At 41.2% G+C, this 13,628-nt stretch overlaps 1 protein-coding gene across 1 annotated transcript in view; it reads right to left on the reverse strand.

Annotated features, from left to right (window-relative positions):
- The window catches only part of mgat4b (alpha-1,3-mannosyl-glycoprotein 4-beta-N-acetylglucosaminyltransferase B), a 121,390-nt gene that overhangs the window by 17,301 nt on the left and 90,461 nt on the right, over nucleotides 1-13,628 (reverse strand). Inside the window, exons 9-10 of the mRNA XM_084953324.1 lie at nucleotides 5,992-6,122; nucleotides 4,750-4,857 (exon numbers count right to left, since the gene is read on the reverse strand). Of these exons, the coding sequence (XP_084809450.1) occupies nucleotides 4,750-4,857; nucleotides 5,992-6,122 (239 nt within the window). The remainder of the gene's footprint in view (nucleotides 1-4,749; nucleotides 4,858-5,991; nucleotides 6,123-13,628) is intronic.

Consider the following 13,628-nt stretch of genomic DNA (forward strand, 5'->3'; position numbering starts at 1 on the left):
CAGGTCTCAACTTCATCAGATATCACCTAGACACAGAGCTGGATGAGGCCAGCGCAAACAGCAGCCTAACCGACTAAGATGATGGATCCATGGGGTCAGGAAAGCCAGAAGCAGGGCTGGAGAGGTACCTTTCATGTCCATTCACTGGAGGGGTGGCTCTATTGCATGGCGTTCCTCACATCAAGAAGCTGTTGATCAAAATCAATACAGCTCTTCCTGCATCAGGAGCCTGTGAAAGACTTCTTAGTCATGCAGGACTCCTGCCTAACCCTAACTCCTCCCTAACCCCCCTCCTGTTCACTGCCAAATGGTCACAGCTTCACAGCAAGAACCTTGAGAGCCAACTGCTGCTGAAGCTGAACCACCATTTCACTGACTGAAGAAACAATTTATGGTAAAGTGAGCCATACACATATGTACATCCACATAGTGGAAATTTGTCTTTTATAATTAGTTTTACTCTGATTTCAGTGCTTATTTTTGAGTGTAGTTTTTATTTGAAATATTTTCATTCTGATGTTTGTATCGCATGTTTTTAGTGTTTTCATATTACATTGTGTTAATCCACTGTCTATACTTCAGGGTATTTTAGTATACAAAGAACATTTTATACTTTTGTTAGAATGTCTATTCCTGTGGAATTTTAGCACAGATGTGTTGTGTGTGGTTTGTTTGTTTGTTTTTTAATTCCTGCTGTCCGCCTTGGGAATAAACTTTTCCTGATTATACCTGTTGCATCTCTGTGTCATTTGTTTCTGATTTACTTAATCCCTCCTTGTATTTAAAAGAACCACCCCTAGTATGACATTCTGGCGAATCAGCTGTAGTCTGTTATGTTGAAGTTGCCTGTTCTAATGTTTTCTCTGAGGCTGCTGTAAATGCGAATATATTTACTGTGGGTTTTGCTTGAAAAAGATTTACGTTGTGAAAAACTGTAGAACCAGACGTGGTGGTGCTAAGCTATCAGCTAATTCAGCTAACCTGGTTAGGAAGCTCTCCACATCCACAGTCACAGATTTCTAATTAGCTAATTAGCAGTCAGTAGCATCCAAATAAAATCCTAAAACTGGAGCGTAGACTTCTCGGACGGTCTGTTAGTACAGTAACCTCACAGCAGCCATATTATTGGTCAGATAATGTTTTTTTAAAATGCTCTAAAAGGCTCCAACAGCACAAACAGACGCCAAGTTCAGGGGCTACGATTAGCTGAGGTGTAAACTAGCAAGACAGCTAGCAGCTACAGCCGCCAACAGAGGCCACGCCCCTAACAAAATAAGGCTTAATACAATTTAAAGTGGTGAGTTATAATTAAACTCACACCTGTGGTGTGTGGAAGAGTTAAATTATCACAGACCCCAAACCAGTTTGTGTTTTAGGGTGTTAACATGTTTAATTCTGCTGTAAAGTTTTAACTTGGGAGTCTATGGGGACTGACTCGCTGCTGGAATCTCTGTTGGACGTTAGAGGAACTGCAGCTTTTGGTGCTTCATCACTGGTTTCACCTCCAGAGGCTGATGCATTTGTGTAACAGTTGTGTGACTTTGTCTTGTTGTGGTCCTGTTTATGAAACTTGGTTCTCTCAGACATTGTAGAGTACAGATGTTAAAACACATCCCATTCACAGTTTACTGTTTGTGATGTGCGAAATATTTTGGCTTTGTTTATCCGCTGAATGTTCTGTCAGAATATTTTTATCGTTTATGCTGCTTGATTTGAGGTTTTCTGTCTGAGCTCTGCCTTTCTGACCCTACCTGTCACATTTCTGTCAGGAGGATTTTATAACATTTCTGTTGTTTGTGAACAAATAATAAAAGAAACTCAAATCTGAAGCTTTTCCCTTTTATAAACTTTTACAGCTCAGCATCATATCAGGTTTTAAAAGAGCAAGTGATTGGTGATGTCTGAGACTCTCTTATAAGAAGCTCCTATTTTCAGATCTTAAAGTGGACCCGCTCTGCTTCTCAGTACTTCCTGTCATAGATCTGCTGTTCTAGCAGAAGATGTTCACATTAAACACGGACAAAATTTATAATAATGAGGTCAGAGGTCAGGCTTTACTGTGCTTTAAATGCTCAGCTTCAGCAATTTTTTTCTGGCTGTGTGTGAGGGTAACCAATCAGATGAAGATCTTCTTAAAGGGGGTGGAGCTAAACCAGCTTGTTTCAGACAGTGGATGACCTGAGGAGCTGCAGCAAGTCTGGTGTGAGATACAGAAGGATGATTCTGAACTGTGAATCATGCAAAGCTGCTCGGGTGGAGCTCCAGACTAAAAGAAGTGTCTGAAGATAAAACTGAGGGGATGAAAAGAGGATGATTATAAGTTTAAACTCCGGTTAAAGGAACGGTTTGGCCTTAAAAATAATTCAGTCGTTCTCACTGACAGTCAGTGAACAGATATTTGTTCAGTGATGAGTCCTTATACAGCAAACCAGCAAACTGAAACACCGCTACAGCTGAGTGTTAAAGTCTCTGCAAGCAGAGGTCAGGGGTTAACTCAAGACATTTAATGACTTTGGAGAAATAAAACTCTGAATCAGTTTTGTTATTTTCACTCCGTCGTCCATAAACAAGTCTCCAGACTTAATTTTCCCTCTTAATTACATGACTCTACAGTCGAATAAATCCAACGTCCACTTCAATTCCTCCCATTATGACTTTAATTTTAAAACTCTGGGTTGATTTTCTCTCTGAAGTGGTGAACAGTTCAGGCTGGAGGGTAATAGCGGAGTTAGCCTCCATAGTTACACGGCCCCATGCAGCCGGCCTCTGCGCTTCAATCCCCACAGCGAGGAGGCTCTGGGACAGGGCAGCCGGATCAATATCCAATTGATTAGAGCAGATTGCAGCACCAGTCAGCGGGCTAATATCCACCGCGCTTAACACAGTAATCAGAGGCATTAAACGGAGGCGCTCAGGCCGAGCTGCTGGCAGGAAGCGAAGCTGCGAACGACTGCAGAGGCTTTCAATCTTCATCTCTCCAGAGACGCTGGACTGAACTCGGACTGAACCTCACCCCGCTTCAAGCTCAGGAAAGTCACACTGAGGCCGTCCGGGTCAGAGCTGAGCTTTAGAACAGAAGAATAATCTCTAAAATAATCTGAAATGACACCACGGGTGGCCACGCTGCCTCATTACAGCTTAAATTATAAAGAATCTTTAACTAAAACACGACTGAAAGATGTCGCCTGCCCCTTGGAAACAGATGAAATAAGCACCATTTGTCCACCAGCTCCATAGCGTGGCTGTGAGTCTACCTGAGATTCACCAAAACAGACGTGACAACAAATCAAAGATCAACATTCACAGGACGTTTGTGCCAAACTCTTCTTAAAGGGTCAGCCGGTGCACTGCAGCAGACTGCAGGCACAATGGGATTCGATTGTTTTGTTTTGATTTATTGACTTATTTCTGTCCTTTTTGAGACGAATCCTTTATTCGAAAATAAATATTTTAAGAAATTTGGATGGGGCTGGAAATTAGGTTGTAGCTCAATTCCAGTAAAGTTATGAGTTGATTCAGGAATAAGAGCAGAAACAGGATGTTAACCATGCTGCAAAAAGGACAAAAAGAAATCACTGGGACGCTCGACTGGTTGCCAGCTGGTTGTTTTCTGGTTATGTTCCTGTATTAAAGTGAGGCTGCTGAACGACTGCAGTAACTACGTCACGATTCATGGAGGAATTTCTGAATTTATGCTTCACATTTGTGAGGTTCTGGTTTTATTTTGAAGGTAAGCAGTTAATATGGATTTGTGTTTATGCAGATAACAGCAGTTTTGTGACATTTGTCAGTTTATTAAAGGTGGGAATCATCAGACACAACACCAAATATTATCACAGTACTTCACTAACAACACGATGTTATTACAATTTCCTAACAGTTCTTCTGATTACTGTAGTGACATATATTGTAAATTATCACCTTTTTAAAGTGTAAATTATGTCCTCAATGTTAAACTGTCCGTTTAATCCAATAAGATAAAGTTATCTTACTTCACTTATTTTTTGCTGCAAAATGCCTAAACTGTCACTAAAACCTGTAATATGGAGTCCAGTTGGCAATTACATGTCATCTGTTTCTAATAATACAGCAACTAGCTGCCATAAATAGGTGAAAGTCACATGCCTGCTGTGTATATAGACAGACATTCACATTTAACTGTTACATTTGAGCTCAGCAACCTTCCCAGTAGTATAACCAGAATACAACCAGCTGGAAACCAGAAGACTCGAGTCCCCTCATTGACAAAGACTCATTCAGACTGATGTGATCTGCAGCCGGTCCAAGCCAGACTGCAACTGTTTGCAGAAAGTTTGCCTCCTATTAGGCGAGATGAACAAAGTGGTTTCTGACTGCAGCGTTAATGAGAGCTGACGAGGTGAAGCAGCGCCACCAGCCAGGACAGCGAGCATCTACACACGAGTGGCTCGTGGGCGTCCAGGTGTCAGGATCAAACTGTATGTAGCGTGTGGATTGTGTTGAGCTACACAGTATGTCGTGTCTGGCAACTATCCAGGGTCACACCAAGAGAAACAGGAACACAGGAGAGAGATGGCCTTATAAGACGGGAGGAACAGGAAGACAAGCTGGAAAAATGTTCCTGATAAGTTTTTATATTCATGGATGTTTTCGTGTGTCTGCTGCTAATAGGTGTTTGTGGTCGTCCTCAGGAACACGAGGCTCACAGAGCGGCACATTTCCCACCGTGATATAAATACAGCTGCGCTCAGAGAGATGCTCGGTCATTACCTTGAGTTTCTGAATCTTTCCAGCCAGGGACGAGTGGGTGCCGACATGCTGGAAGAGCGACGGCTTAAACCGAATCCTCAGGTTGGCTTTCTGCCTGTCACAGTGTTTCTGAAAGACAGAGAGGGGGGAGATGCAAACAGGTACATTTACAAACACACAATCCTCCCAAATCTTCAACTACAAAGCGTCCGTGCAGCAGCCCTGCAGTACGAACGCTGTCACGTTAAACCGCTTACTCTCAGGCTGGAAGCACGACTCACCCTGCTGTTAGTAAGGAACGAGGGAACAGGTATGCTCCAGTATTCACTGAGGAGACGTTAACCACTTTTAGTTTGAACTTTGCCCTTAGTACATTACAACTAAAAGTTAACTAAACTGTAATAAAACAAAACAAACCATAAAGAAAGGAGAAATCTAAAATACAAAGCATCATTAACTGTTGTGAAGGAGTATTTATTTTTAACCCAGATAATGTTTAACCTGTTAGTAAAAAGTAATCAGCCAATGAAAACAAAGTAAAACTAAGCCTTCTGACTAATCCCACTGACAACCCTCCTCCTCCTCCTCCTCACCAGGATATATTCATTTATTTCCAAAAATTCATGTGAGCACAGTTTGAATTTCACACTTTAACTGCGTTATTAATTACCACTGGAAAGGTTTCGGTTTTGAAAACCAGCTTTGAGTTCAAATAAACTGTTGCCACTTTGTTCAAAGTTCTGTTTCTCAGTCAGGAATTTGTGTCCATCGACAGAAGCAAATCAAACTGTGACTTTTTCACTTTTTTCCAGGAGACTGAGCTGAAACACTGCACACACTCTTTGTAACGCCAAAGCTGATTTTACATTCTGACTGAAAATCACACAAAGGCAGCAAAAACACGTCAGTCACTTGTTCGCCACCAATATGCCCCACTACCGGATCGCTAACACATGATGTGCTTAACAGTGTGACACAGGTGCCACTCAGAAACAAAACAGCCTCATATGAAGCTCCGGAAAGTTGGAAAATTGTCAGGGCCAATAACAATCTGAAGCCTTCATCGATGAAAAGACTTCAAAGTGTTCCTGTTATCGTACTGATGCACATGTGAGAGGTTTGGCAGCTGACAGAATGGTTAAAAGTATGAGTTTTTTTGTTTTTCTGGCTGATGTTTGTTTTTTATACAGTAGATATCATGGTAAACCCTTCATTCAGTATTGATCTCCTCTGTTTTTGATGATTTCTGTTGGATCCACTCACCGCATCCTTCTCAGGGTTGCACACTTTGACCCACATGATGTGGTCCAGCAGCCAGTCGATGGGTTTGTCTTTGTAGAACATTAGCATGAACTCCACGATGAGCGACAGGTCCAAAGACTTAAACATCTTACCTGCACAGAGAGAAGCACAGCTCAGTGCAAGCCCTTCATCCATTTTGGTTCATCGAACTCTTTGACTTACACTCAGATATTTAGATAAGCAATGAGCTCCCCAACAGAGCTGCACTCAAAAAGCATGTTAGTGAAAAGATGCAGTGATTCAGAAACAGTTTGCTGGTTGGATTCTGGGACAGTATAAAAGCTCTGATTCCCGTCATCCAGCAGCAAGAAAGTCAGAAGTGAGAGGTCACAACAGCAGCGACACATCAAGATGGAGCAGTGACCTTTATTGTCATTCATCAGTGCCAGACTTATATTTCATACTGCTGCTCTGTTTTCCTATGCCCAGAGGAAGTATTCAGATTCTTTATTTTTAGCACGAGAATCAAAACTACAAACTAAAAATATTCCTTTACGAATTAAAAAAGTATGAAAACAAGAAAAAAGAAATACATACAGAAGTAAAAGTACTCCCATTGCAGATAATGATCTACCTTAGCTGAGGCAGCTAAAACAGGTCATTTGTCATATTTGTTTTAAGAATTTCAGCGGATTCTCCCAGTTATTCGGTCTGTTTTGTTTTTCACTCATTTTGCTAATAGTGTGGGGAGTCATGCTGGAAAACTTAATACCAACAAATTCAATTTGTTCTGTTAGTTGGTTTACTAATAAACAGATTTCACAGTGTTTCAAGTAACAGACATTTTGAATCTATGAAAACATTCTATGCTCTTTCTTAAATCTATGAGAACATTCTAAGTCTTTTTATTACTCTATGAGAACATTCTACCTGTTTCTTGAATCTATGAGAACATTCTTGGGTGTCTTTTCAAATCTATGAGAACATTCTAGGCTCTTTCTTAAATAGAACAATCTAGCTCTTTTTGATACTAGGAGAATGTTACAAGGTTCTTTTTTGAGAACATTCTAGGCTGTTTTTTTTTTAAAAAAAACTATGAGAACATTCTACAGGGTGGGCCATTTATATGGATACACCGTAATAAAATGGGAATGGTTGGTGATATTAAAGTCCTGTTTGTGGCACATTAGTATATGTGAGGGGGCAAACTCCTCAAGATGGGTGGTGACCATGGTGGCCATTTAGAAGTCAGCCATCTTGGATACAACTTTCGTTTTTTCAATAGGAAGAGGGCCATGTGACACATCAAACTTATTGGTAATGTCAGAAGAAAAACAATGGTGTGCTTGGTTTCAACGTAACTTTATTCTTTCATGAGTTATTTACAAGTTTCTGACCACTTATAAAATGTGTTCAATGTGCTGCCCATTGTGTTGGATTGTCAATGCAACCCTCTTCTCCCACTCTTCACACACTGATAGCAACACCACAGGAGAAATGCCAGCACAGGCATCCAGTATCCATAGTTTCAGGTGCTGCACATCTCGTATCTTCACACCATAGACAATTGCCTTCAGATGACCCCAAAGATAAAAGTCTAAGGGGGTCAGATCGGGAGACCTTGGGGGCCATTCAACTGGCCCACGACGACCAATCCACTTTCCAGGAAACTGTTCATCTAGGAATGCTCAGACCTGGCACCCATAATGTGGTGGTGCACCATCTTGCTGGAAAAACTCTGGGAACATGCCAGCTTCAGTGCATAAAGAGGGAAACACATCATCATGTAGCAATTTCAAATATCCAGTGGCCTTGAGGTTTCCATTGATGAAGAATGGACCCACTATCATTGTACCCCATATACCACACCAAACCATCACTTTTGTTGTTCCAGCAGTCTTGGAGGGATCCATCCAATGTGGGTTAGTGTCAGACCAATAGCGGTGGTTTTGTTTGTTAACTTCACCATTCACATAAAAGTTTGCCTCATCACTGAACAAAATCTTCTGCGTGAACTGAGGGTCCTGTTCCAATTTTTGTTTTGCCCATTCTGCAAATTCTGTGCGCCGATCTGGGTCATCGTCGTTGAGATGCTGCAGTAGCTGGAGTTTGTAAGGGTGCCATTTGTGAGTAGCTAATATCCGCCGAAGGGATGTTCGACTAATGCCACTCTCCAGTGACATGCGGCGAGTGCTACGCTGTGGGCTCTTGCTGAATGAAGCTAGGACAGCCACTGATGTTTCTTCATTAGTGACAGTTTTCTTGCGTCCACATTTTGGCAAATCCAACACTGAACCAGTTTCACGAAACGTAGCAAGCAGTTTGCTAACTGTAGCATGGGAGATGGGTGGTCTCGTAGGGTGTCTTGCATTGAAACCTGCTGCAATGACCCGGTTACTGCGTTCACCAAATATCAACACAATTTCGATCCGCTCCTCACGTGTTAACCTCTTCGACATGTCAATGGCTGTGAACAAAGAGAAACGTGTAAATAACTCATGAAAGAATAAAGTTGCGTTGAAACCAAGCACACCATTGTTTTTCTTGTGACATTACCAATAAGTTTGATGTGTCACATGGCCCTCTCCCTATTGAAAAAACAAAAGTTGTATCCAAGATGGCCGACTTCTACATGGCCACCATGGTCACCACCCATCTTGAGGAGTTTGCCCCCTCACATATACTAATGTGCCACAAACAGGACTTTAATATCACCAACCATTCCTATTTTATTACGGTGTATTCATATAAATGGCCCACCCTGTACTCTATTTTCTAATCTATGAAAACTTCTAGACTCTTTCTTGAATCTATGGGAACATTCTAGGCCCTTTTTTAAATCTTTGAGAACATTCTAGGGTGTCTTTTCAAATCTATGAAAACATTCTAGGCTCTTTCTTAAATAGAACAATCTAGCTCTTTTTGAAACTAGGAGAATGTTACAAGGTTCTTTTTTGAGAACATTCTATGCTCTTTCTTAAATCTATGAGAACATTCTAAGTCTTTTTATTACTCTATGAGAACATTCTAGCTGTTTCTTGAATCTATGAGAACATTCTAGGCTCTTTCTTAAATAGAACAATCTAGCTCTTGATACTAGGAGAATGTTACAAGGTTCTTTTTTGAGAACATTCTATGCTGTTTTTTTTTTTAAATCTATGAGAACATTCTACTCTATTTTCTAATCTATGAGAACATTCTAGACTCTTTCTTGAATCTATGGGAACATTCTAGGCCCTTTTTTAAATCTTTGAGAACATTCTAGGCTGTTTTTTTTTTTTAAATCTATGGGAACATTCTAGGTCTTTTTTGATATATGAAAGCATTCTACTCTCTTTCTTGAATCTATCAGAACATTCTAGACTCTTATCTATGAGAACATTCTAGGCTCTTTTTTTTTAGATCTATGAGAACATTCTAGCTCTTTCTTGAATCTATAATAACAGTCTTGGCTATTTTCTTGATCTATAAGAATATTCCAGACTAATTTTTTGTAGCTGTGGGAACCTTCCAAACTGTCACCTGTGACAATATTTTACAATTTTGCATTTTGCACTAAAGGGCTGCATAATGAAATCAAAATATAATTGAAATGACCTGAATGTGAACACTCTTCCAGTGGTCTTCAGAAATGCAAGTCACCAAGTGCTTTACAAAGGCAAAAAACAGGCTGACATACAGAGACTCCTTCATTTATTTGAGAGATGCGTTGGGTTGTGTATTGCTGGAGGTAGTATTTTGTGTGTTAAAGTTGGAGCGGTCATAACAAAGAAGTATTTCCACAACTACGAAATGAAACTTTTGAAAGCAACTTATGTAAAAAGTGCAACTCCTCCTTTCTCCGAATTCTTTATGACTTGGGTCAACGCAAAGCTAGAACGAACCACAGAGACACCGTAAACACATTAAACACATGAGAAACATGGAAATTATTTGGGGCTTTTAATGTTTGAATGGTTCTTTTTCCAGGGTGGAGTGATTGCACAGCATCCATCATCAATGACTTAAAAAAAAACAAAAAAAACCGAATTTATTTTGTATTTTCTCAAATCATTAAACATGCTGCTGTATAATCCTTCCACCCTGGAAAAAGAGTCATTCCAAGAGCTCACTAAAAGCCCAAATTACAACGATATTCATGCTGTTGATGAGTAGATGCAAAATGCTGACCACAACTCTAAATGTGAAATACCAGTTAAAATAAAAACTGGAATCATTGCTTATTTGCTGTTCCTTTTGGTTACTTTTTGGTATCTGGTGGGCTAGTTGCTGCCTACAGACGAATAGCTGTGCTATTCAAACTTAAAGCAGCCTCACTCTCTCTGCCTGATGATTGCTGATTGGTTTATTTTCAATAATTATCTTGTTAGTTTCTGTTCAGCTGCTCCTGAAATCTGAAGGCATGTTAGAACAGTGCAGCAGGGGTTGCTTATCCTTCAGATTTATCACATTTTTACTTCACCTCGCTGCATGAGGGGAGCTGGAGCTTTATGCCACTGCCACTGTCCAGTTCATCCAGCTGCCTGAAATAACTTCTCGTCTCTCAGCTCTTCAGTCTGCTTGTTTCTGTTGTTTTCTCTGCAGAGTCAGGCCGAGCTGAAGGAAACCTTCTCCACAAACGAAAGGTCAGAAAGTGAGCCGCACAGTCTCCACAGACTGAAACAATGACGAGGGCGAATTAAAAGGCCAGCAGAGAGCTCTGCCATGCTCCTGCCCCTTCTACTCCGCCCTGATACATTTGGACAGTTGAGCCTCTGGAAGGTCGGATGTTCGACGAGGCATCGGAAAAAAAAACTACCCCCTGCAGATGTGAACGAGGCTGAAGAGAGGCTAAACTTAGCAAATGCAAAACCCAAATTCAAACAGTTGAATTAGAGAGCAGCCCCGCAGCGCCACAGCTCTCCCTCCGTCTGATTTAATTCAGTGAGTCAGCTTCACCCTGATGAATTTATTAAAGCAGCCGCTGCTCGCAGGCGACTCAGGGTCAGGGAGGATTCGTAAGGTCGCAGCCGAGGACCAGAGGGAGGCCCGGAGGTACGAAGAGGAGCAGGAGGAGGAGGTCTGTGATGCTCAGACAGTCAGAGATGAGCACAAACATCCAGGTGTGAAATCAACATCATCCACCTCAGAGATGAGACTCATGCTGTTCTCCATCACACACGCCTCCCTCTGCATTCACCTCCATCCCTCTTTCTATTTCTGTAGCCCTCGCTATCATTTCTCTATCAAATCAAATTTCGAACGAGCCAGCAGGAGCAGGAGGCGAAACGCTGCAAAAATCCGTTAAAGACAGGTGAACCCTGTAACCGATTCATTCAGAAAACAAACAGACTGCTGAAGGAAATGTTAGAAACACCAGCTCCAAATCCTCCCTCCTCCCATCACCACCGACTGCTTCTGCCTCTAATTCTGCTTCATTTCTTCTTCTGCTTTGATTTATTCTGGAGCAGCTCAACACACAGCGGCATGCTGTTAAAACAATGACATCAATCTCAAGATTTCCAAATCTAACACCAAACTATTTCCTGTTTTGTTTTTTCTAAACACTGGCAGATAGTAGCCTCAGTTCTCAGTGCTGGATGTTGCTGGTTAGTGACTGCAGTACCTCTAACGTCCACTAGAGGAAGCAGCAGCATGAGCAAGTCCCCATAGAAATAAACAGGCTAATTTCATGTGAAGTTTACAGTAATGATAGCTTGGTTTGGTGTAATGGTTACTGGCATTTATTCAGATTTGTGACAGAATTTAAGTCGTCCTGAAGCGGCAGAGCAGCCCAGACCATCACACTACCACCACCATGTCTGACTGTCGCCGTCATCTTTCTATGAAATGCTGTTAGTTTGATGCAGATGTAACGGGACTCAAACCTTCCAGGTCTCATCAGTCTCGTCAGTCCACAGAATATCTTCCCAGAAGTCTCGGCGATCATCCAGATGTTTTTGGCAGATGTGAAACGAGCCTTCGTGATCTTCTTGCTCAGCAGTGATTTTTTTCCTTGGACTCTCCCATGGAGGCCATTTTCTTCTCTTTCTTATGGTGGAGTCATGACCTCTGACTTTATCTGAGCCGAGTGAGGCCTGCAGTGCTTCACTGTTGTTCTGGGTTCTTCTCTGACCTCCTGGATGAGTCGAGCGCTCTTGGAATAGTTGGAATAAGACCGGCTGCTCCTGGGAAGCTTCATCGCGTTCCAGGTTTTCTCCATGTGTGGATAATGTCTCTCACTGTAGATCACTGGAAACCCAAAGCATCAGAAATGGCTCTGTAACCCTTTCCAGACTGATAGATGTCAGAGACTTTGTTTCTCAGCTGTTTCTTTAGAGTGTGGCATGATGTGCTGCTTTTTGAGATCTCTTAGTCTGCTTTACTTTGTCACACAGTTTCTACTTAAGCGATTTTGTGATCCAGCAGTGATCTGGCCTGGAAACGGCAGTGAAACTGTGTTTAATCACAGTTAATTCATACTTTAGCAAGGTGTTACTTTTTCACACAGGTTTGGATATTCTTTTTTACCTTTATAGAAGAAATAATCATTTAAATTTTTTAAATTTATTTTATCTTTGAACCCTAAAAGAGCTCATCACATCGGCCGTAACTAATCAGACGATAACTGTTTTTGCGGATATGAGGAAAGAATTTAAGCAAAGCAAATATGACAAAAACTGTAAAACCTGTCCGGAGATCCAATTGTTGAGCACATGATTAAAATCTGTTATGACGTGAGAAAATATTTCAAAGAAACGGTCCGTCTTGGTGTTCCTGTGGCAGATGCTACATGAAAAGTTTGGGCTTCTAAAAGCTTTAAAATATTCAAAATCCTCCAAACTCTGATGATGTCTTTTTAAGACCTGAGGCATAAATTAAATTTGAATAGAAACTTTTTTTACTATCACAGCCAAGAAGTTTAGTGAGCGCATTGTGTTGATGTGCTTTTACCGAACGCCCACAGACACCTGCCGAAATAATGAAAGCACATCATATCAGCTTATTCTCTGTTATTCATACATTATAAATAAATACATAAATAAATAAATAACAATTTCAAACTAAATGTAGTGGCACACGGAGCCAAAAATCATGCAAACACTTCTGAACCGCATCGTGTTTTAATTTTAAATAATTATTGCACTTGTTTGGTTTAATGTGTTAATCACCCTCATTATTTCCATTATTATCAGAGGCTGATGCGAGCGTGTCCCTGAGCTGGATGCTCTTCATCACCTTCTGTTGCCCAACACAGTTTTTCCTCTTTAAAGAGAACAAAGGCCGTGTGATGAAGGCACAGAGCGACTCTCACCCCTTCATTAACTTCACTGTCACACGACCCACAAAGCAACAGTTTCATCAGCCTCCCGCAGCAGCAGGATTACATCTGAGGATTTCGCTTAATGATGTCCCCGTGCAGCGCAGACACACAGCGACATGAGTGTACCCTCACCTACAGCACGCTCCACTCTTAAATAACAGCGTTAAAGAGATTTTCATCAGAAAACTTTGACGCTCCTGTTGAGCCAAGAACATAAATCCGTTTGGATTGTTTTCTGCATCCCTCTGGGTTTCATAACACACATAATGATAATTGATTGTTTTCTGCTCTGCAGTTAGCACGATCAATAATTCACAAGTAAAAATGTTTAATTTCTTTTGATGGAGAAGCTGCG

Source organism: Perissodus microlepis, chromosome 2 (genome assembly GCF_051167445.1).
Source record: "Perissodus microlepis isolate ML-2025 ecotype Zambia chromosome 2, ASM5116744v1, whole genome shotgun sequence".
In the NCBI taxonomy this organism is placed as follows: domain Eukaryota; kingdom Metazoa; phylum Chordata; class Actinopteri; order Cichliformes; family Cichlidae; genus Perissodus; species Perissodus microlepis.